General features: G+C 31.2%; 1 protein-coding gene across 1 annotated transcript in view; it reads left to right on the top strand.

Moving 5' to 3' along the window:
- The window catches only part of LOC128985277 (uncharacterized), an 84,034-nt gene that overhangs the window by 4,974 nt on the left and 56,036 nt on the right, over positions 1-23,024 (top strand). The window contains exons 2-5 of the mRNA XM_054404668.1: positions 1,124-1,332; positions 2,255-2,390; positions 3,178-3,311; positions 3,716-3,965. Coding sequence (XP_054260643.1) covers positions 1,124-1,332; positions 2,255-2,390; positions 3,178-3,311; positions 3,716-3,965 — 729 coding nt within the window. The remainder of the gene's footprint in view (positions 1-1,123; positions 1,333-2,254; positions 2,391-3,177; positions 3,312-3,715; positions 3,966-23,024) is intronic.

Raw genomic sequence — 23,024 nt, 5'->3', positions numbered from 1 at the left:
ATATATCATTTACTATTTCCAGTTTGTTATATAGATAAAATTATGTATATCAAGGGAGTGTACAAGCTTAATTCACTTTGTTTAGAAGATGTTTTGGTCGAAAACATTTCATTTTGTATACATTTTAGCTAATTTCTTATCCTGGCTGTCGTGGTCATCAACATACAATTTAATTCTAAGATTAAGTATGAAAGGCAAGCATTTATCATAACTTAACGAGCAACAATCATTAATTTCAACTAAAAAGTGTTTTAATAAGGTTTAATGGACCCTTTAAAATACAAAATTTTGATCACTATTAAAATTATCGATTTCCAGCTCCGATAAGTAAAAGAAGAAAGCAGTGACGAGGAATTTAGTTGTAATAATTTGGGTAGTGTTATGTTAATTAACTGATTTACATTCCTGGGTGGCTCAGAGATTCATATAACTTAACCACGCCCGCGGCTGGTGGGCTCACCGCTATGAGATTATTTCTTCTTCTTTCCCCTCCGACTGATAAAATATTTACTTTCAACGGCCCAATACACTCCTTGAATTTGAATACACACAATCCTATAAATATTAATGTAGTATTTCTTTAGCACGCTTCATTTTTAATTTTATACAGGAATTGTTTAAATCATGTAAATTTTGTATTAGTAAAATGTTACATTAGCTGTTTTACAAGTAATTTTGATTATTTAAGAACGACTTTGGTAATGGTAAAATAAATTTATGAAATATGTTTGCTAGTTTATATTATTTTTATTTTTTATTTTAATATTTTATAATATTATGCAAATGTAATTAGCTACTTTCGTGAATTTCTTTTTACTGAAAGTCATGAGTTGTTATACTAACATTGTTTTCTTGAAATGTCTAACTACACTTAATATCACGCCTTAATATAATATATTTAGTATACTTCAATAAGGTAAATGTACACAATGACAGAATAAATAAGTTTCTGAACGTTATGATTTCCGGTAGGAGAAAGCTAGCGTTTTATACAGAATACTAGGAACAATAACGCCTCTTCTTGAAAACTCATCCTAACTAATGCCACTATTACCTCCAGGGTTAATCTGTGTATTCCTTTATATATTTAAAATTATTTATCATAAAGTCTTATATTTCACAGGCACGACTAGAAGTCTTGTGCTGACGTCAGTTCGTATAGAGCGTCACACTCTTCTTGGCAACTCCTCCATACTAGAGTGTCACTACGACCTTCAGGGAGAGCCCCTATACTCTGTCAAGTGGTACAAGGATGGCAACGAGTTCTTCAGGTTCCTGCCTAAGGATGTCCCACCCAAGCAGGTCTTCCCACTGAGTGGCGTTGAGGTCGATGTGAGTACCTACATATCTGAGAAATAAATTAGACATGTTTATAATGCACAGAGGTGGTTGGGCGTTCAAAAAATTCATAAGCCATGCAATTCGAGTAAAAATAAAAAAAAATATTTAAATAGATACATTGAATGAATAAACAAAATGCACACGCATTGCCTAGAATTATTTCACATTTTAAATCCCTCTATCGAACTAAAACCATGCAAAGCGCAATATTTTACATAGTTCACCGACAACAAACCCCTGATCCATCTGATTAACAGCACGCGGTGTTAACAGGTGATAAGGGGGTGATATTTACACCATTGTCTTTCTACTACAATGGATTACCCTAGAGTCCAGCATACTGCATTGCGCTCGTGTTATCCTCAACAAATTGTCAGTTTATTGGCCACCATTGTTTACTGCAAACACTTTAAATATTACTGTAAAAAACGATTGAAAGAGAAATAAATATATAATTTAGGGATCACGTCCCTTAAAGTTGTTCTTACATTTTAAATCAGTGCTGATCTACCTTTTTTATCAAATAACTTTCAAAACAGTGTTTCCAAGTTATCATGTACTTTATTTAATACGATAAGCAAGGGGACTGACACAAATATGGGCATAATATTTACCTAATTCCAACTGTGAATTAGAAAAATATTTTCGAGATTGAATATATTTTATCATGGCTGTTTACCTGTAAGTTTTCTTGTTAGTGTACTTAAGACGTCATTAATTAAAACATATAACAATATATATTTTGAAGTAAATTAATCACTTACGTTCAATAAATTGTTAACCAACTATGTTTTACCAAACGGCGAGGAAACAGTTTAATTAATCCAATAAAACATTGAGTATGTAAATATATGTTTACTGACAAAACACTATTTTAGGTAGTTTTCTTATTAAAATATATATTCTGGGTTAGGTGGATCGTTCGAATGCCACTCAAGTATGCCTGATCAAGTTGACATTGGCGAGTACAGGCAGATATAGATGCGAGGTGTCAGCGGAAGCTCCTTCCTTCCAAACCGTCTCGGACCACGGCGACATGCAGACAGTTGGTGAGAGCTCAACACAATTAACTAGGCTTACTATGAGAACAGTGCAACGTAGTTCTTTGTGTAGGAGTCACACAAGAATCAGCATGATTCTTCTTTTAGTAATTTTAAAACATTTGGTTTTCAATCTTTCGCCAGAAATGAATTTGTCCAGGACCACAACAATTGTAGCCTGCATAAAATCATAGCAAAAATATTTTCTAGGAAGATTCGGCGGGAGTTTTTAACCAACTCAAACGGTTACGTCTGTACCAATTTAAAGCATACATCACTTGTGTAATTAAATTCGTTTGCGTTGTTAAAGAAATAAATTGAAATTTCAGACAAGAAAAAAAATTTACTTTAGCTTATGTATAACGTTATCATCTTAAACGTATACTGACATTTTTATGTTTTGGATAGTATTTTTTGTACTTGTATAGCCTCTTACAGATTGTGATACAAACGAAGAATCATTCCTCTTTTCAATTTGATTATGATAACTTTAGTTCATGACACCTGTGCTGGGAATTTGATGCAAATAACCATTTAAGTATAATCAAAAATCACTAGTGCATTGTTCGACACCATAAATCTATTAAAGGGCCTAATATTAATACAATTGGCATTTGAAAAATAGCTAAATGCAGTAATATGAAGTCTAGAAGTCCTTCACATACAACAATGGGATTGAAAAAAAAACTTGCTCTAAATGTTGTAATGTTAATTTAAAATCATAAAATTGATTGATCAAAGTCGTTCCTGTGCTGTATGTTGAATGTCTAGCTAAGCTGTAACCTTTATTTTACAGCAATACCCAAGGAAGGACCACGCATCATTGGAGGCAGACCTAGATACCAACTCGGAGACACGGTTAGGGTAAACTGTACTTCAGGACCTTCCCGACCAGCCACCCAGCTCACTTGGTTCATCAACGGAGAACAGGTTAATATTTAACTATATGAAACTGAACCTTACGTATAAAACAATTTTACACTGGCTTAGAGTAAATAGCCTCTAGTACCAAACATCAATTATCAGTTATTAATTATTATTGGTTGAGATGAAGATACCACATAAGGTACGTTTTTAACCCAAATATAAGATATTGATGAATGTAGAATGGGGTGAGATGATCTGTGTAGCTTTTTTACCGGCTAAGATCAGCTGTTTCATTAGACAGGGCCATTTCTTTTTAAAACGCAATGATCGGGAACAGCTCCAGTTTTGAACCATCAAAAAGCTACTGAATTTTCTCAGGATCGATTCAACAACCGTTGCATTGCTAATCCAGTACTATAACCAATCAGCTAACCAACCTGTACTAAGTTAAAATAACTGTTTGACAGGCTAACCAATCGTACGTGGTTGGGCCAATCCGCAAGCCTCACAAAGGGTTTGAAATGGTGACTCTGGGACTAGTGTTCCGTGCAGAACCTCGCCACTTCAAGCGAGGAGATCTCAAACTGAAATGTCTGGCCACCATCGCCACTGTCTACTGGAGAACGAACGAAGAGAGTGTGGAGAGTGACAAGCATCACAAGTCTCCAGCCTTGGAGATGAAGGATACGGGCAAGTCTATAGCAGACAGAGTACGAGGTGGGTACAATGTGAGGTTGAAATAGTTGTAGTGAGTTGAGACGTAACACTACTTAAAACCTAGAGGTAGTGTAGGGAGGTGGGAATCCCTAATTTTAGATTAAGTTTTAAATTAAGTAAAAGATGGAAATGGTTTTCCCAATCTTCAACCCATACATTCATCTTCTCAAGTGAGCTTTATTTAATAACTTGCTTTGAGTTGGATCTATTTGACAAGACCCAGTTTAGAAAGTATAATGACCAAAAATATGAAAATTATAATGTTCATGATCATGATATTTATGATACAATACATAACATATTTGAAAAACCAGCTTTGACATTTTCTGGGTCTAGAATCTGGTACGATTCACAGGTGAGGAAGTATCTTAACCATACAAATGTTATATTAGCACAATCCCATCAAAGCTAGAAAACTACACAAGTGGATTTACGGTTAGACAATAAACATGAATTTAACTTGTATTTTTGAACAAAAGAAAAACCGATCTAATGTTTGGTCAGTATACTGATCTTGGTACATTGGGGGACTTTATCAGCTGAGGACAGGATCATATTGCAGACCAGATTTAAAACTTGTCTTCCCTATTCGTGATAAAATTATCCGTAAACATCACTAGGATAACATAAAATTGCACTTACCAAAAATAGACTAAAAATGAATAACTTCATTGTGCAACCTTCCCTAAATTATTGTTGAAGTCTCAGTTGATGCGTATTTCCTTTTGAAAAGTACCTGATGTAGAGTTGTTGTTTTCCAGCGTCGATCAGTTGCTGTTCGTCTTCAGGCAGTGTTGTCTGTTTAGTAGTTGTTGTACTCGCTGTGACCTCAGCAAGATAACCTGACTCATCCAGCTCCTCCTTGGACTAATCTTCCATCTTCCACTAGTTTAAATGTCTGAGTTTGTTGAGATACGCTATCTTTTTCGGACTAAAATGTAGTTAAGTATAAAGTTGTACTGGCTTACCCTGACACATTAAAAAAGGTTTGTCTTAACAGTTTGAAATTATACATTTACGTAAAATAATTTTCGAGTATGAGTTAAATACCATCTCAAAACGTTTGGTATCAACATTTTAACACACTTTGCTTACTAAATTATTTTCCATCTGTGCGTATAATAATAAAAAATTTTAGTTGTATTGTTCTATTCCTATCTAGTCAATGGTTTCCCTTAAGTGGCCTAATGGTTCTTTTAAAACAATAATTTTGATGGTAAAATTAGATAAACAATAATCAAAGAAATTTATTAAGATGAAAATTGGATGTATACTTAGAAAATAATGTTGCTCTAAGTACAGTGTTATTGTAAGTATCTGTGTGAACTATATCTGTGGAAATGTCGTCAGACAGCCCACTTGACTTTGTTATGAAAAATCAGTTATTAATTGTAAACCGAACCGCATTCCAGTGTATAATGCTGCAGACCGTAGTTAATTATCTAATTTTGACTTTAATTGCAAAGTAACACTTTTAAACTTAGTTGCTAGAAAATTGACTGTAGCTTCCATTGCGTAAGATTCTTGTAAATTTACGAATAGATAATTCCAATGTATATACTGTAGATGATAAATTTAAAACATCCCTACTAAACTAACGTGTTTATTTATTTATGTACAAAGATAAAGCATTTCTCAAACGTATTTTTACAAAATGCATCAACGAAACTAGCTTTGGCATATTACCTATTGTACAAATTATTAATGATGAAACGGTTTTGTGTTTTCTTCCTTCTTAAACATTATCTCAAAGTTTTCTCTAGGAAACTTGGCATAATTTACTAGTGTATTCTAAGTGTTGGTTACTACCCAAAATGTATAGATTATAAAAATAAAAACTAGAGTTAGAAATACTCGGCATTTATACATATCATCTAAGTATTTGGCCTACAGCTGCAGATTGTTTTTACTTTGCTATGTATATACTATTTTAGTAGCGCAATGGTCTTTGTTTCATTATAAAGAAACTTATATTAAACATATTTTGTTAACTTCTTTCTATTATTTGTGACCCATTTATGTACTACAGTTAGATAAGTTGATAAACAATTCGTTGCGAAATTTGCGTGTTTAAAATGGTTTTTTAGAATAAAATCCAATGATTCTACCAACACCTCACGATTTATGAGTACAGTATTTTCAATAAATCGTATATATTAAGCAAACATCAACTAGGCCTAATAGATATTCATGCAACGGTTGTTTCTTATCCTAATTTTGAATTTTAATAGTCGTGGGTACATTTGAACAATAAAACAACCCAACGATAAAATTTTATTGGGTGAATCAGAACAGGATTCTAGACTTGCTTTTTCATTTACGAGGCGTTCTTAAAAATCAATATACAATTTTCAATGTATTCAATAAAGCAATTTAAACTGCATTCTTAGTTCCTAGCTGTAAAGTTTGATGTAGGTTTTTATAGTTTTAGGTTTATTCATCTAATACATTAATAAAAATCATGATTACTAATTGCACCAATCACGTATTTCTTGCGGTGGTGTATGAAAAAATTATATACAGTAACTAGCTGTTACCCACGGGCTTCACCCCGTTTAACATCATAAGTATTAATAAAAATATTGATTGGTTAAGTTAAAATGAAATAAACAAAATACAGTAAAAGAAACAAATAATCACACCTGACTTTAATAAGGCAATAAATTGAAAGAATAACAAACAAATAAGTACAGCTGAGGTATTTTTAACATTAGGTACATGAAAAGTTCCCTTTGGAAAGGAATTACGACCTTAAAGGGCAATTTAAGAAATAATGGATAGCTTTGCGCAAGGTTTCTCGTCATGACGAACATTTTAAGTATATGGTTTATGGGGGTGTGACTTGTAGTTTTCTCAAAAGTTTATGGGTACTTTTGGCTTTATATATAGATTATACCATCATATCAAGCAGAATAACTAGCAATATGATTAGACATTATGATAACGTTTGTTTTCTGTCTTCGGAAAACACGGCTTTTGAGAGACCCAACAATATGTGTTATATTTACAAATTTATGACAGTGATAAAAAAAAAATACACACGTTATAGCATATCATAGCCGTAGCCAACTTATACTTCATTTATTAAGTCTACTCGAACAGCTTCATAATAGCAAGGAATTTACTTTTTAGATACATAACAGTATATCAAATTATTTTTGATATTGCAAGTAGTCCAAGATACAATTGTCTGGTTTGACCAGGAAACCTACCACCAGTTTAGGCTCCGTATGGTTTAGTTTATTAAATAATACTGTTATAACATTTTGCTGTCTTTAAGAACGAATGATTGAGCCTATTGAAAAATCTAGAGCATGATTTGATTTGAACTTCTTGTATGCTTGAGTATGATGTCGATTTGTTTACCCATTTCAATAAAAAATCCTTGTTCTATAGTACAAAATGAAAAATTACAAAATTATTCATGTAAGATAATATTTTTACAAACCATATTGAAAAAGCTTAAAAGGACTGTTTAATCGTAATGTTTAATAAATTTCAAAACTAACTATAAAATTTTTCACATTGGAACATTATTGACATAACTTGGTTCTATTTTATTATATATAATGAAAAACGCAAGTAAAAGTATAATCTACTAGCATTATCAACCGTACCAGCCCCATCTTTGAAAGCAATTTTAAAAGATCTGGATAAATGCTTATACCTACGCCTAATATCATTACACAATAGCCCCCTACCTAAATTGACGTTTATAATAATATAACAATATATTTAATTTGCCTCACAGTTTATGTATATGATATAATGCATTAAATGAAATTCAAAATATATTTATCATACTTAACCTAAACAAAAATGTTTGTTTTTTTCTTTTCAAGTCATACAAATGGCGGCTACTTGGGGGATTTGCATCCGTCCCAAACGCAGCCTAAATTAAGCGACGCTGTTTCCATAATGACCTCTAATTACTAAGGAGTAATACACGGGCATTTATAAAGTTTCCTCGTTTAGTTAGTCGAGATGTTAATTAATTTGGAGGTTTCAGCTTGAGCGATTTTAAAAAAGTGCAACTGAAGCTAAAATATAAGCAGTGTGTGTCTTTAATAAAATACATGCCTGAAAAACACCGTCATGAGTTACTCTGCTTAAATTTGCAAATGTTCAAGTGGTTGATGTTATTTAATTACTGATCATATTTGAATAATATTTACGTGAACTTTATAATTGATTATGGGGATGACATTAAGTCTAGTACGTACTTGAGATATAGTTGTTTTTATTGCTAATGTTTATATTTAGTAAAACTTTATTGCAACGGTTTTTTATACCGTCTCATTTTAGTTCATAATAAATAATGTTTTCGTTACGATAATTTTTTTTGAAATTCATTTACATATAAATTGTTACTTATCTTCTATAACCAAACGCATCCAATAATTTTAGACCAATTAAATATTTATCAATAATAATAAACTGGTTTATACATCATTTACAGAAATGACCCTTAAGCAAATCAATAGTGATCAAATAGAACTAATGTTCGAAACATGAAATCATATTGGGACTATTTATTGGCAGAAATTTAAGAAACGACCATTAAAAAATATAAAAACAATAACTCTTTGTTAAAATTATTAAATTTAATAACGTTTTACCTAGAAAACATTTAATTAAAATAAACTAAGTACGTTTCATCTCTTAACACTAATTACACATCAGTAAAAGTATCTTAGCAGGAATGCAATTACTCTGTGAGAAATGTTGAGACCTTTTATATAACTAGACACTCCAGCTTGATTAATTCTTGTTCCTTTTTGTGAATGCAGATACAATATCTCAAAGGCAAAAGATTGAGCGAATATGATGACTTAGGCTGATAATAATATCTTACTTGTGTATAACTTTTTTATAATACGAAAGGCTGAGAAATCCAGAAATAATGTTCAATTATAGTTTTGGTATAGATATACAAACAAACAAAATTCTATCGTTTACAGCTCAACAATAGTTAGGTAGGTTAACAACAATATGTATCATGGCTTGTACCTTTCCTATAATCACTTTTTCTAAGTCTCTAACGATTAGTTTGATTTAAATCAGACCCTCAAAGGCAAAGGATAAAAGTGTATTTTATTTAAATAATTTATTCCTAATAAGTATTGAATTTTTTTATGTGTAAATGCAACACCAATAAAATCAAAAGGTCCAAAAATCTTAACTTTTTATTCAAAACAATTAATTTTATCTAAATATAAAATATCCTTGCTAAACATTGTTTTTTTTGTGTCAGTAATCACTTAATGTCAAATAGAGATAATAATCATTAACAATCACATGATTAATCCCCTTGTATAACACAATCTGTCGAATCGGCTTTGTCAACGAGACTATGTAAACACATGAACAAGGAAATCGGCAAACTGATGCTGATTTGAATACCCTTTACAGAGTAACATAACATAAAGACCTAGAAGAAAAATGGCAAGGATATATGTTTGGACATGCAATACAAGTGTTTGAAGTGAGTATATTAATTTAAGATTTTGGTAGACTTTAAACTTTCCATTTTGCCCGTCACCAAAGGCTAGGGGTGCTACCTAATAAACAAAGTAATTGACGGGTTGATGTTTATTTGAAGGAAATGTACTGATAAATCTTTAGTGGAATCAGTGGAAAGCGAACCAAGGCTGTCTTGAATTTATGGACCTTTGCAATACCAACCGAGGCACTGAATCCCATTAATTATTCTCCAAGTTCATTATGTATAAACACAAATTGTATGATGAGTGTGATGTTCGTGTTTAAAATACTATGTTAGGTAATTGTAGTATGTCAGTCGCTGTAAAATGTATCTTTTAATATTACTGTAAGTATAAGAAATGTGGTATATGTTACTACAGTAGATGAACCTTAACATTTGTGGTATAACTTAAGTAAAGTTATTTAGTTTGACTAGCAGACAATTTTTTAAATAAAACTACTCATATAAATAAAATATTTTTAATACTAAGCAATAGTGTAATTCCAGCTTTTGCATTGTTTCTAGCTTAAGCTACAAGCGCACTAAAAAAATCAAGAGGTGTCCGTTTAAAACAAAATCTATGAAAGATCATTTCAATTAAAGTTTCCATGAAGTGAAACAACTGTAAGCGACGTGGATTCATAAGGAAAAGTGTAAATATTTATTTTTCTACGAGAGATGAAAGACTGTAATAACAATTGCATATTATTCTCCTTATTTACTGCCAAAGAGTTTCATTGAATCCTTCAAAATATCTTTATTAAGTCAACGGACTGGGTATGGTAACATTAAAACAACTTGGTTTGTTAAGATATATGTGATGACGTGTTATAATTGATACAAACCTCCGTTGACCTACTTTTACAGACCACAATGTGAGTTTTTTAGTCTTAAAGTAAAGGGAATGTGAAATTAAGAATTTCGAATTTAGCAGATTAGTGAACATTGACTTCGAATAGGTATATGAAGTTGTCATTGGATTTGTTGTTTCTTAAACGGAATGCATGCGCTCTTACCTTACGTAAGTACCTATACTATCGCATAATTGGATTAAACTACTCATGTTTATTACGTTAATCTTGCTCACTCTCTCACTCCCATGGCTTTTTATGCCCAAGGCGGGATTTGGCCGCACCAACAACTGTGCTCGATCTCTCTCTATCTTCTGCCTCCTCCACTGCTGCACACTTTTATCTAACGTCCTTGGAGTCACTATTCCACCATCTCTTTTTGGGCCTTCCTAATGGTTGCTTCCCTTCTGGCTTTTCTATGCTTGATTATTTTAATATTGAACCCCTTTCTGTCCGTAGTGCGTGTCCTTCCCACCTTATATAAAAAACATTTTCGTTGAAGTGTTATCATGTTCCTAATGCTTACAGGAAAAATCCGAAAATTGTAATGGTCAAATTCCCATGTTATTCTTATGGAGAATAATTAAACTGTTGTAGTTTGACTGTTTATGGTCATATTTTGATCAAATTTGGAAAATGTATTTGTTTTATACTAAACTATTAACAAAGAAAATTTGACTTTCCCTGTTAGGTTTGCACCAACTTAAGTACTCGTACTAATGCTATTTAGATATGGATAAAATGTGATATTTTAAGGAGATATTTCATTGTAAATCAATCAGGGAAAGCGAAATTCGCTTAGTCTGCAGGTTTGCTGTGTAGCGGGTATTTTAATATTGAACCCCGTTCTCTCCGTAGTGCGTGTTTGCCCACCTTATTCTCCTTGCTTTCACGTGTGCTACTACATCATAATCATTATACATATTCCTTAACTCTCTATTATGCCTTTTCTCTAGTCTCAATTTTCTTGTGTTGGGCCATATATCGTTCTTAAAAAACTGTTTAAAAACCAATCTTTTTTCTTCTTCGTCTTTTTTATAAAGGTTTCAGCTCCATATGTTATAACTGATCGAATACATGCATATGGTAGTATGATATATGTTCATTAATCCTTCATATATTCAATGAAAACACATCTTCTGTTTTATGAAGTTACAATTAAAAATTTTCTTTTTCCAAAAGAATTTATGACTTTACAAATACAGTTTATCGGTTTCTTTTAGAATCCGCAAGTAATACAAATTTTTTTTATAACTGTTCATAATAAAAAAACATATTTTTGTTCAAAAGAAGTGTGACACGAAAATACATTGAATCCCCAATGTCTAAATAAAGTATGAAACATATCTAGATAAAACCCTCAAATCCAAGCTAGGTTAAAACAATTTTAATAATGTGTTTAAATGTATTATATCAACGAAAACCCGTCTGAGCTTAATTTTACTCGGCATGATCGTCTTTAAAAGGGCGCAACAAGTTTGAAAGGTTTATAATCCTTGAAGGAAGTACATTGTAAAGTTTACACAGAAAGTGGATAAACAACAAACTTTCCCTTTATTTAACCTTAACAAAGAGCAATTAAACAATCTTATAATTGATGCCAACTTGTCTAAAGCTGTTTAGTAGGAAATTAGTTGGATAATGCCTTATAAATATTTTTGTTACCAGCCTGTATTACGTAGCAGTGGTGAAAGTATACATTAGAATTATTACTATAAATATTTTAGCGTAGTAAGCACACTATGTTCTAACTTAAAGTCGTTTAACACTTAACACTAAGCCTGGAGTCGTGAAATCAACATATTGTATGAGTTTGTGTTGATGCCAACGGTTGATGCGTTGGTTGATGCCACAACCCTTAAGGATGTGATGATGGGAAGTAAAAGTTTAATTATAAGATTTTACTCGGTGAGATAAAAGTTATAGGAGAACGATTCTTTACATCTATAACAAGGAAAATGTGGTAATTTGAGCAAAATGGTTAGTAACAGGTTGATTATAAAACTAGATTGCAAAAACAATGGTCAATAGTTAAACTGAGCTTTTTCAACAAACAATAATCCAATGGTAATAAAACAATAATTACAATGGTTGACAATCCAAGGACATTTTGAAGACCACGTCTGATAATTCATTAATCAGCAAAATTATATATTCATTATCAAGGGAGAGATAAAAGCGAATACACAAAATGGATGGTTATTATTATAATGCAAAACATATGTGACGAGAATCTTGGGATGATGGGATGAGCTTTTAGAGACTCATATCCAATCTGGAGTACCTACAATCACCGGCGATTACTAAAAACGCTCTTACACATAACAATCCCTCGATTCTAAATAAAATGTTACTAATATCGTTAGTTGGAATTTATATTGCATGATTTGTGTTGGACAATAATTAATACTTGCGATATAATTAATTTTAGTTGGTTTGTTTTCACAGTTTACAAAACTATATCCCGCTTTTAATCAGTTCTATGAAATGTTTATAATCATATTTGAAGAAAAGTTTCTTATTAACTTAGTGTATCAAAAGTAATTTATCGTACTAATGAAGGGTAATCCGTCAGAAGGACATCAGTAAGGATTAGACAGTCAGTAATGTGTCTTAGTTAAAACTGGATCTGCCATTGATTAACTTGTCACGGTCTTGAAGAGATATCTGTCAGTGGACATCATTAGTTTGATTCAAGATCCAGTTCTTGTTAACTTTATACTTCTTAGAATGGATCCAGAACTTTGTCCATATTAGGATTGTTGTTCGTTTGCTAATAATTACGTAAATGTATAACCTCAATATGCAGTTTGCCCATAAAAAACGTTCCAGGACTTAAGGAAATGAATCCTCATACGAAAAGGAAGAAAAAAGTTTATGTGAAGGCATGTCCGAAATGCATATTTACCCAGATAACCACCATTTTGTTTTTTACACAAAAATATTTTCTGGGAAGTTTATCATTTGATGATTATGAAATTTGGTAAACATGTTGACATCCACACGGCCTATTATATAAAAAAATATAAAGATGCTCCGATTGTAAATTTCAAAACGGCGGCCGTTTAAATATTTATAACTTAAATAACTTAAAAACGGCTAATTCTACGAAAATATGTCAATAATACTAGCATTTTTAATTCCCTATCAAAAGTTACCAAGATAAAAATTATCGGATGACAAATAACTGATATTGAAAGTCCTTTATTTGTAGGATCGGGAAAACTTAACAATCCTTGTTCCTAGCAATAAATAGTATAGTTTTCTCCTCTTGAGGATATAACAAAAATATTAATGCATGTATTAACAGATTTTTAAATATTATTGTACGACTGTGTATACAATATATTAGTTCCTTCGCTAACCCTTGAATATAATTGTATATATTACCAAAACAGGATGATATTCATTCGCAGCCCAGGTTTTTTTCTAATACTCTATTTAATTATAAAACTAAGTGATATGTAGGCAACATAAATCGTTGTAAAGTATTTTGGTTTTGTATAAAAAATGTAGTATGAAATCTCCGCCTTATAAATAAATATCTTTCCTATGCTGAAATGTGTCTAATGTTGCATGTTACGTCTTATTTTACTCCTGCAATTGTTTATCATCCCAGAGCGTGCGCCACGAAACGCATGTTTAGGTTATGGTTGAATTATGCGATCGCACTGTTTGGAACTTTTCTACTCACTTAATTCTTGGCTTTAAAACAAAATCAATTGAAATCAATAGTCACAATTATGGCCATACTTTATCTGTCCCTTTTAACGATGGAACATATTAAAATACCCCCGCCGCAGCAAACCTGCCGACCAAGCGAATTTCCATTTGTCTGAATTGATTTTCAGTTAAATATATTTTAATAACATTAGGTTTAACGAGTACCTAGGTTTGCTGCTACAAGGAAACTAATAAAGTGCGTTTATGAGTAAAATATTGATAGCTTTGTACAAAATAAATAAATTTGCCAAGTTTGATCAAAATATATCCATAAACAAGCAAACTACACAACATTTGACAATATTCTCCATAAGAATAACATGGGAATTTTAAATTTACAATTTTTTTAATTTTCTCCGTTACTAATAATCGAACAAAAATACTTTTATATACTAAATTATTTGTTTTTTTAAGCTCTTTAAAAAGGTCTAAAGAGAAATTGGGAAATTTTGTGTTTTGAGGGTCAAAAGTGAGAAAAACCAATTTTTACCCCATAAAACCCCCCGTAAAGCCCCGTTCCCATGGTCCGATCGTGCTGGTTCGCGAACTCATTCAAGTTTATCCCGCTTTACACCTTTAAACCAAATTTCATCAAAATCGGACTAAAATTACTCAAGTTATCGCGTTCACGGACGTATATATATATATATATATATATATATATATATATATATATATATATATATATATATACATATATAAAAATTTTAACGAATGGTGTTTTGGGCCTCTGGGGACATCAAAATGAAAAAGTAAATCGGTCCCGGGTCTAGGTCTTACCGTGCCACCTACGGTAATAGCTACTTCCCTATAGGGAAATTCGCTAACAACTAAAAGAAAAAATAATACATATTTTTATTAGGAATTATATAAACGATAGTCACAATATACTTGATAAACCGATATAACCTAACTAAACTAAAACTTATTTCATTTTATAGTTTCAATATATAAGTAATAGTGAATCGAAAAATATTAGTAAAGGTAATTTTAATTACCTTGAGGTTGTATTTGCGTAGGTATTCTCCATATAATAATAATGTTGCGTTATTTTGTTAGCGAAGTCATAGGCCTCCATGTGGTTCCTTAGCTAGCATTCAATCCTTGAGATTTATGGATTGAGCTGGTATAGTACAACATTTTCTTCTTTGTTCTAGGACGCTTGGTATTAACCCGGGATTGTTTTTCACATTACGTCAGGCCATATGTAGGGGTTGCGGCACCAGATCAAATCCATTGGTGATTTGGCAGGATTTAAACCCGGGACCTCAGGGATCGAAGCACTGCGCTCTTACCACTAAACCAGCTTGCTCCCCAGGTCTAGTACAGTAGATCGTGGGCCAATGGTGCTTGAGACCATGTTGAAAAATCTTGCTATTCCCCGATGGCCACATAAAACACTTATTGGCGATCAAATATTGGTAGCATAGTTCTAAGCCTCTAAGCAACAGTATTGTCTGAGAAATATTAGCTTCTCAGATGGCAACTAGTTTTAAATTAATCCTATGTCATGAATTGACCCTTGATCAAATGTTTTAAGTGTCTTATATTAAACTAAAATATGATCTTGCTTGTACACGATTTTCAATAGTTTAATACGGTATGATACGTTCACAATGGTGGATAAAACAACACTTATGTTTCTGTCAAGATGACAAATAAACCAACCAAAGAGGCAGCTCCTACTTTACTGACCACTTGACACATAGTTCTGCTGACCGATTGTACTCCTGTTGTTTTAACCTTCTTTTGTCTCTCAAAGTTATTTGCAGTGCTAGACAGCTTAAATCACACATTTACAACATAAATAGGTATACGCTAAACAAAGAACAGGCTATATTTTAAAAATTATTAAAATGCAAAACATAACTGTATGTGGATAACTAACAATTACCTTACATGACCTTTGCATCCTTTATACATTAAAGACCAATGCTACAGTAGAAGGAAAACTATGACTTTGAGGATAACTTCTTTAAGTGGATTAAATTGAATTTATAGTATTTAAATTAAGGAAGATTATGGTAAAATGTTAATTACCTCTAGTGGAAAGCTATCCATTGCCAGAAACGCCAGGAAGATGACAATGAGAAAAGATGTAGTGTTATAGGAAAACTCGGGGAAAGTGTACTAAGTTCTGAAATGAAATGAAATGAAATGATTGTATTTCCCAACTGCATAATACAATTCTTGGTATTTACATAATAATTATACAATCCTTAACCTAAAGAAAAAATTACAAAATTATATTATATGTAAATGGCACATAGAGAAAAAACCTTATCAAACTGTGATTCCTTTTGCTATATCTTTCAGATACTGTGAGTCTTCACTATTTTAGCCAATTTCCCAATAGGGAGGTAACTATCGCCGTAGGTGGCACTGTAAGACATAGACGCGGGTCGATTTACTTTTTAGCTTTGATGTTCCCAGACGCCAAACAATTTATTCGTTAAAATTTTATATTTATAAACACAAAAAATAAAAAATTTTGTGGGCTATATTAAAGCGTTGTTGTACAATTAATGGTTACTGGGGAAATTCCCCAAAAACCCGTATATAAAAACTGTTGTAGTTTGCTTGTTTATGGATACACGTTGATCAAATTTGCTAAATTTACTTATTTTATCCTCTATACTATTAATATTTGGTCGAAAACCCCTCTCGAAAACCCCTCTCACCTTCCCGGTACAGCAAACATAAGTGCTCTTTAAGTCTATTCCTATTGTTATTTAAACGGGAAATATATATTTCATTTTCACAGAAATATTTAAGTACAAATCCAATCAGACGAATTGAAAGTCGCTTAGTCTGCAGGTTTGCTGCAGCGGGAGTCTGTATAAATATAGAGTGTTCTATCAAAAATATTGTATGGAATAAAGGTATGAATATAGGCCTAAATTTATAGTATTAAACGTTTTTGGAACATATTTGGTGAATTTATGATCAATAGCGTTTATTCCTACCGAGTATCCTGTCGAGTAATTGCACTGAACAGGACTGTCAATTATTGCATTAAATATGAAAAACCTGTATTTTATTTTGTTTGTAAACCAATAATCTATAACGTTAACTTTTTCCAACTGGTTTTATTCATTTAAAAAATCATAGCTGTTATCTAAATCGCTTTATGAAGTATTTACATTATACAGGCGGATTCTATGTTGATTTATTGTAATGGAAGGAGAGGTAGGGGAGAGACCACAGTCACTCATTAGTAAACTTAATTACAAAGATCTCTTCAACGTTTTTTAAAACCATCCACTTAGCTTTGGCCATGTTTAATTACAGTAGCAAAAATGAATTTGTGGCTGAAACCAACTTATTTGCTTGGTTTAAAATTTGTTATTGAAGTTGAAATTGTTTTAGTTTTGAGTCATAATTAATTATGTTTCGTACACTGTAGGGTTTGTGTATCTATTATAAAAGTATGTTGATCCATAACTATTTTAGCATGCCAATATTCTTTTGTTTCTAATACAGTAAAATAATGAATATGTTTAAGTTATTTAACTTTTAAAATGTATTTATTTAAATTGTTCTTTCATTATAAAAAAGTCTTATTAAACCTTTTTGTTCATTGTAAAAAAATAATGTATGGAGTTAGGTTTTTAAGTTTACTATGTGGTCGTCCACTCAAATATGATAAACGTTAGAGCTATCATGTTGACAATGTATTTCACACCCCAAGTTTTCTTGGTAACAAACCATTTCGCTCTTTAGCAACATCGTAAACAAACAACGCACCTAGCACACCGACCAACACTGTTTTATTGTCACATATTGTGTTTACGTTTCACGAGAATTCTTACTCACTCTCGTGTTTAAATTTTCAAAGATCTGTTTTGTATACATTTTAAATATTGTAATCGAATAATTTCTGGATCAAATAAAATATTTCGCAGGAAAGTTATGTTTTACCAAGTATCTTTCGTATTATAAAACTGAAAATTTTTCTTTTTAGATGAGTTTTGAAACTAATAACACTTGAGGGAATTTCTATTTAATAAAGCACTGACTAGCAATATATTCTAAAGATGGATGTTTCTTTGTTACAAAAATATCATTTAATTTATTCTCTGAAATTGATAAATGGGCCAATGAGTAATATTACTGACTCCTCACTCACCCATTTAATCTCCATGAGATCACAATGAAATAAAGTTCTTTAATGACGACGGATAGCTCATGTGAAATCTGAATCTGTACATCCTGCTATAACTTTGTATATTATATTACATAACAAGCCATATCGTCTGCTCCTATATACTGAGTTTACAGGATTTATGCTGTATACTCTTGCGGATTTCATAACAAATACCTTCAACTTAAATTAGTCAGTAAGAGTTTTCCTTTGAATATATTCTCTACAGAAATTGTTAATCTGTATTGATATAAAGTATACAGTATATCTTGTATATGCGTTAGTATAATTTCGTTCATTCGCTTACTGAACTAACACCTTCACCAACTGAGTCAATCCAACATACTTAATACTTTATTTACTTATTAGTTATAGGCCTACATGGTTGAAATTCACCGAATTTTAGGCCATTTTAAAACGTCATATTATCAAAAATGTCCATATTATATACGTAGATGTAGCTCAACATTTTTCTACTCTAATATTCATCTTTCATTCAATTATGTGTTGTAATGGGGCTATTTGTCATTGCAACTACGTAATTTCCGACTGCATATCTTTTACGGAGTAAACGGCTGTTACGTGGTAGGAATACATGGGGTTAGAGTTACACCACTGAATGTTTCTGTTACTTCTAGGTTCTGCCATCAATATAAAACTAGTTTTGTGCCTATTCACTAATTCAAATGCATGTATAAACAATTTTTCATTTCGTAAGTTGATTTTACTTATTACTAACGTTTTCAGTTTCCAGTTCTGATTTTGAAATGCAACGTTTTCCTGAACACGTCTTAATAATAATTTCTATTGACATTTGAAAGGTTATTACATTTTATGTTTAATTCTACAAAAAGAAAATGTATAGGGGTTTGATAAGGTCGAATTTTTTACAACTAAATAAAAGAGTTCTAGCTCGCTAACATCAAAGAAATTTATGTAAAATACAAATTAAATATGCTCATATAGCCACTTTTAAACTATTTTGACAAGAAGAATTTAATTTAAATTGCAAATCTCTTTTTCTATAAAGAAACTACCAATTCAAGCTGTTTTTTCAGCAAGAAGATTATTAAGTATAGGCTAATCTTATAAGGCTTTGTTTCTAAATATAACATGGATGGCGTCATTTTGTTGGCGTTTGAGAGGAGTGAGCCAGTAGGATGCATTCGAATTGACTTTTTAAACTAACTTCTCATTTCCTTACTCTTTTTGGGGATTGGATGTCCTGACATAATTTTACATGAGGAAATTGTCCATTTTTATCCTTGTTACAATATTTCAGCGAGATAATGTAGTGTAAGTTTTGTACAGACATAAATACTTAATATGTTGGGTGGATGTATAATGGATTTGCTCAGTCATATCTTAGTTTATTTATATTATTATATTTATTAAATATTTGGTTAATGATTCAAAAAATCTTTATATGATTTATTTACTAATTATTTTGCAACCTAAAAGTTTACAATGTTTTTGTAACTGAGCGTAACTTCTAAAGAATATTTTCCTTTAACAAGACTTCTTCAAGCACGTATCAATTATTATTACAAGGCTACGCGATATTCTGTATTGCTAAAAAGAACTGCGTGCCAGAAAAAAACTTTACTATTTTAATTTGCAAATTATTTACACCAAACGATCTTTTTGGTAACAATCCATATAATTATTGTAATTTAGAAAATTACTAAAAAATCCACACTTTAAAATCATAAAATAATAAAAGTTGTTTGGGATATAATTTAATTTCTAGTTGCACATAACTAAAAGGTTGGTTGGAAATTCATACGAAAATAAGTTTACAAAGGCATGCATTGAAAAATTGGTTGTTATTCTGTTTATAGTATGTTAATCGCAGACTCTAACTATTGTATTGGTAGTTACTCTTTATATCAACAACATTAGCTAATACAAATTTTATTATAAATAGCAGTGGCATTTTTACACATGTATGACTTGTGTTTTTGATTATAACCTCTTAACAAAACCTTTTTACAGACAAAAAAACTATATGGTATAAAATAGTTGTTCCAACATATCTATTAGTATCTTATATTAAAAGTTTGCAAACACAAAACAAATATATTGTTGTCCTTATCGAAATAGCTTTAGTTGTTAAACGATAGTGCTTTAAGTTCCAAATGATAAAATACATGTTATAAACTAAATAATACTCGGACACAACATCCTGTGTTAATCGTGCATAGCCTAAACTGCTATCGGTATGCATTTCACGTTACAGAATGGCATTTGTCAATAATTGATGGTCATGAAATCGCTGTTAATACTCTAAGAGAATCATTTATACAAATATCACGTATTATCTTTGGAAGTTGGGAGTAGTTTACATTTGAAAGATATCTAATCGTGGCAAAGCTTGTACGATAAATACACATGTTTTAATAAACTCTTGCTGTGAAAGGATAAAAACAAGGAGACCATTGAATCAAACATGACAGCTTAGTAACTGCAACATAATTGTTGCAAATGCAGCAATACCGTGTCTACTAATTGTCTTGCAAAGCTGAACTAATATGCCGAGGTTGTTGGAAGAATTTCGCGTGTCAGTGTACCGTGTTCTTGTAATCCATATTCATGTTATAATGAGTCTCAAGTGAGGGGAGTATCAGCACTGTCTGAATTGTAAACTGCAGAAAACCTTGTTGCAATATTTGAATTATTGCAGTTTGTCAAAACCTAAACACGTTACGTGTAGTATAGATTCCAAATGTTTTCATATCTTTCAATTTCGTACATGTATTTCAAGGCCATGATTAGTAACTTTCAAATATTATTTGCTGATACATCAGTAACGTTTGATAAATTAAAGGCCACGATTGAACAACGCCTTATGCACGTCTTTTGACTAGCATTTATACATTGAAATTAGATACTTTGAACGGTTTAGCTATAACAAATATATATTCTGTGGGTTTCAATTCAATTGGCATGCACCCAAAACTATTCTCTATAATATAATGTTTTTTTTATAAAAATTAGTAGTAATATATTTTTTTTTTCAAAAATATAAGTTATAATCCAACGACTGTATACTTTAACTAATAATATCCTCTTTGTAGATGTCAAAGTAGTATACAGTAATTTTAAGCCTGACTCATAGACATAGTTTTTTTATTTTTTTATAATAAATGAATTGGCTAAGAAATGACATAATTAGTGTCCCATAGACATAGACATAATTAGCTTGGACCTATAGAGCAATGTTACTTTACCATTTCAGCACCAAAGTAATAACATATGTTGGCACTCTTTAAGAAAATAATTAAAATGGAGGATTCGAAACATTGAAGGCAAGAGACCTAAGGGATTTTAAGATCGGAAATAACATAAAACAACCTTTTCAGATGTTTTCTAAGGTTTAACAGAGAACGGGCAGACTTAAAAAACACGTGGACTGGCATACATTTTAATTTAGATTTATAAATAACTTCACACTTTTCCTTTTTTACCCAATGCAAAACCACAACACACCAATTTATTGAGACATGCTGTTTTTGCCAACCTGTTTTGTGTTTAAACCAGTTTTGCCAAAATCTGATGATTAAAAACAAATGTTACAATTTTAGATATGATCAAATATGTACTTTTTCTCTTTATTTTAATTTGACTGTAAAAGTTAAACAAATTTTATAAACTTTACTCTTCAGAAAGATGACGAATTGAATAATTTACCAATATAAACATATTTCTATTAAATTTCTATTTAAAAAGGCATTTTAGGAACAACCTTTCAATAAGCTTTCTTCAACTTCTGTAAAATAAAGTATCTTTCCAAGATTGTTACTTTAAAAAATTTCTAATAAGGATAAAATATCTAAAAAAATAAACTCTGTATCCTGAATTTGTCAACTGCGCGACTCACTAGTCATATAAAATTCCCTACTGTTTAAATGTAAATTCAAGTAAAGACCAACAGAGTTAAACGCCTTTTCAAACATGACGAGTCTCCATAATTAGATCTCCTTAACGAACTTCCTTAACCTTCCCGGACGTGCTCCTTTTAAGGGTATGTTGCATAGCTTGTGAAAAAATATCATAAACATGGCTCTGGTAATTTTCAAACATTAAGGTTAGAAGTAGAACACTTTATATAAATGTAGTTGTTATTTTTATGTTTTACATACATGTCGTTATTTTTATATTTTGTAGGATAAAATCCATCACTACCTTGTATATAATACGAACTATTGTAACATATAAAACTGAAATTTTCTGAAGTTGTATGAATAAGGTTGCATGCAATTTATTGAATTAGTTGCCATTAGCTGTATGGGATATTAATTAACAGCTGTGTCTAAGGAATAAGTTGGCCTTATAGTCACTAACAAGACTACGAGATCGTACCACTCATCCTACTCTTATCTCCATTCATACTTGGCTTAAAATACCTACTTTGTATGGTCTCCATTTCATTGAAAAGTATTAAAGTATTGAAGATGTAATCCTATAGAGTTTGAAGTCATACATTAACTTTGATTAGTCATGGAATCACAAGACACATTATATTGATGTGCATTTCATAAAAAACCTCATAGGCTCCTCTTTTTTAACCTATATAAGCAAACGTAGGCAGTCATTTGGCCAAAGTTAAAAAGACTATAATGTGCATGGGTCAAGGTAATTTTAAAACTTAAGAAAATGCAAATCCGTATAGTCAGAATATTGAAATGAAACTCTATGATTAAAAATGAACTGTCAAACTAGAACATATTTTTCATAAGAGTACAAACATTATGTTTTTCAAATCACAATAGAAAAATAATTAATAAAGAGTTATTATAGAGTGACTAATATTGACTAAACTATTATTTAATCATTTTCTAACAGTATTTTGTCAA

This window comes from Macrosteles quadrilineatus, unplaced genomic scaffold (genome assembly GCF_028750875.1).
Source record: "Macrosteles quadrilineatus isolate MER2022 unplaced genomic scaffold, UCM_ALF_1.0 Scaffold_2__2_contigs__length_208266976, whole genome shotgun sequence".
Taxonomy (NCBI): Eukaryota; Metazoa; Arthropoda; class Insecta; order Hemiptera; family Cicadellidae; genus Macrosteles; species Macrosteles quadrilineatus.
This window is presented reverse-complemented; position numbering and strand designations above follow the sequence as displayed.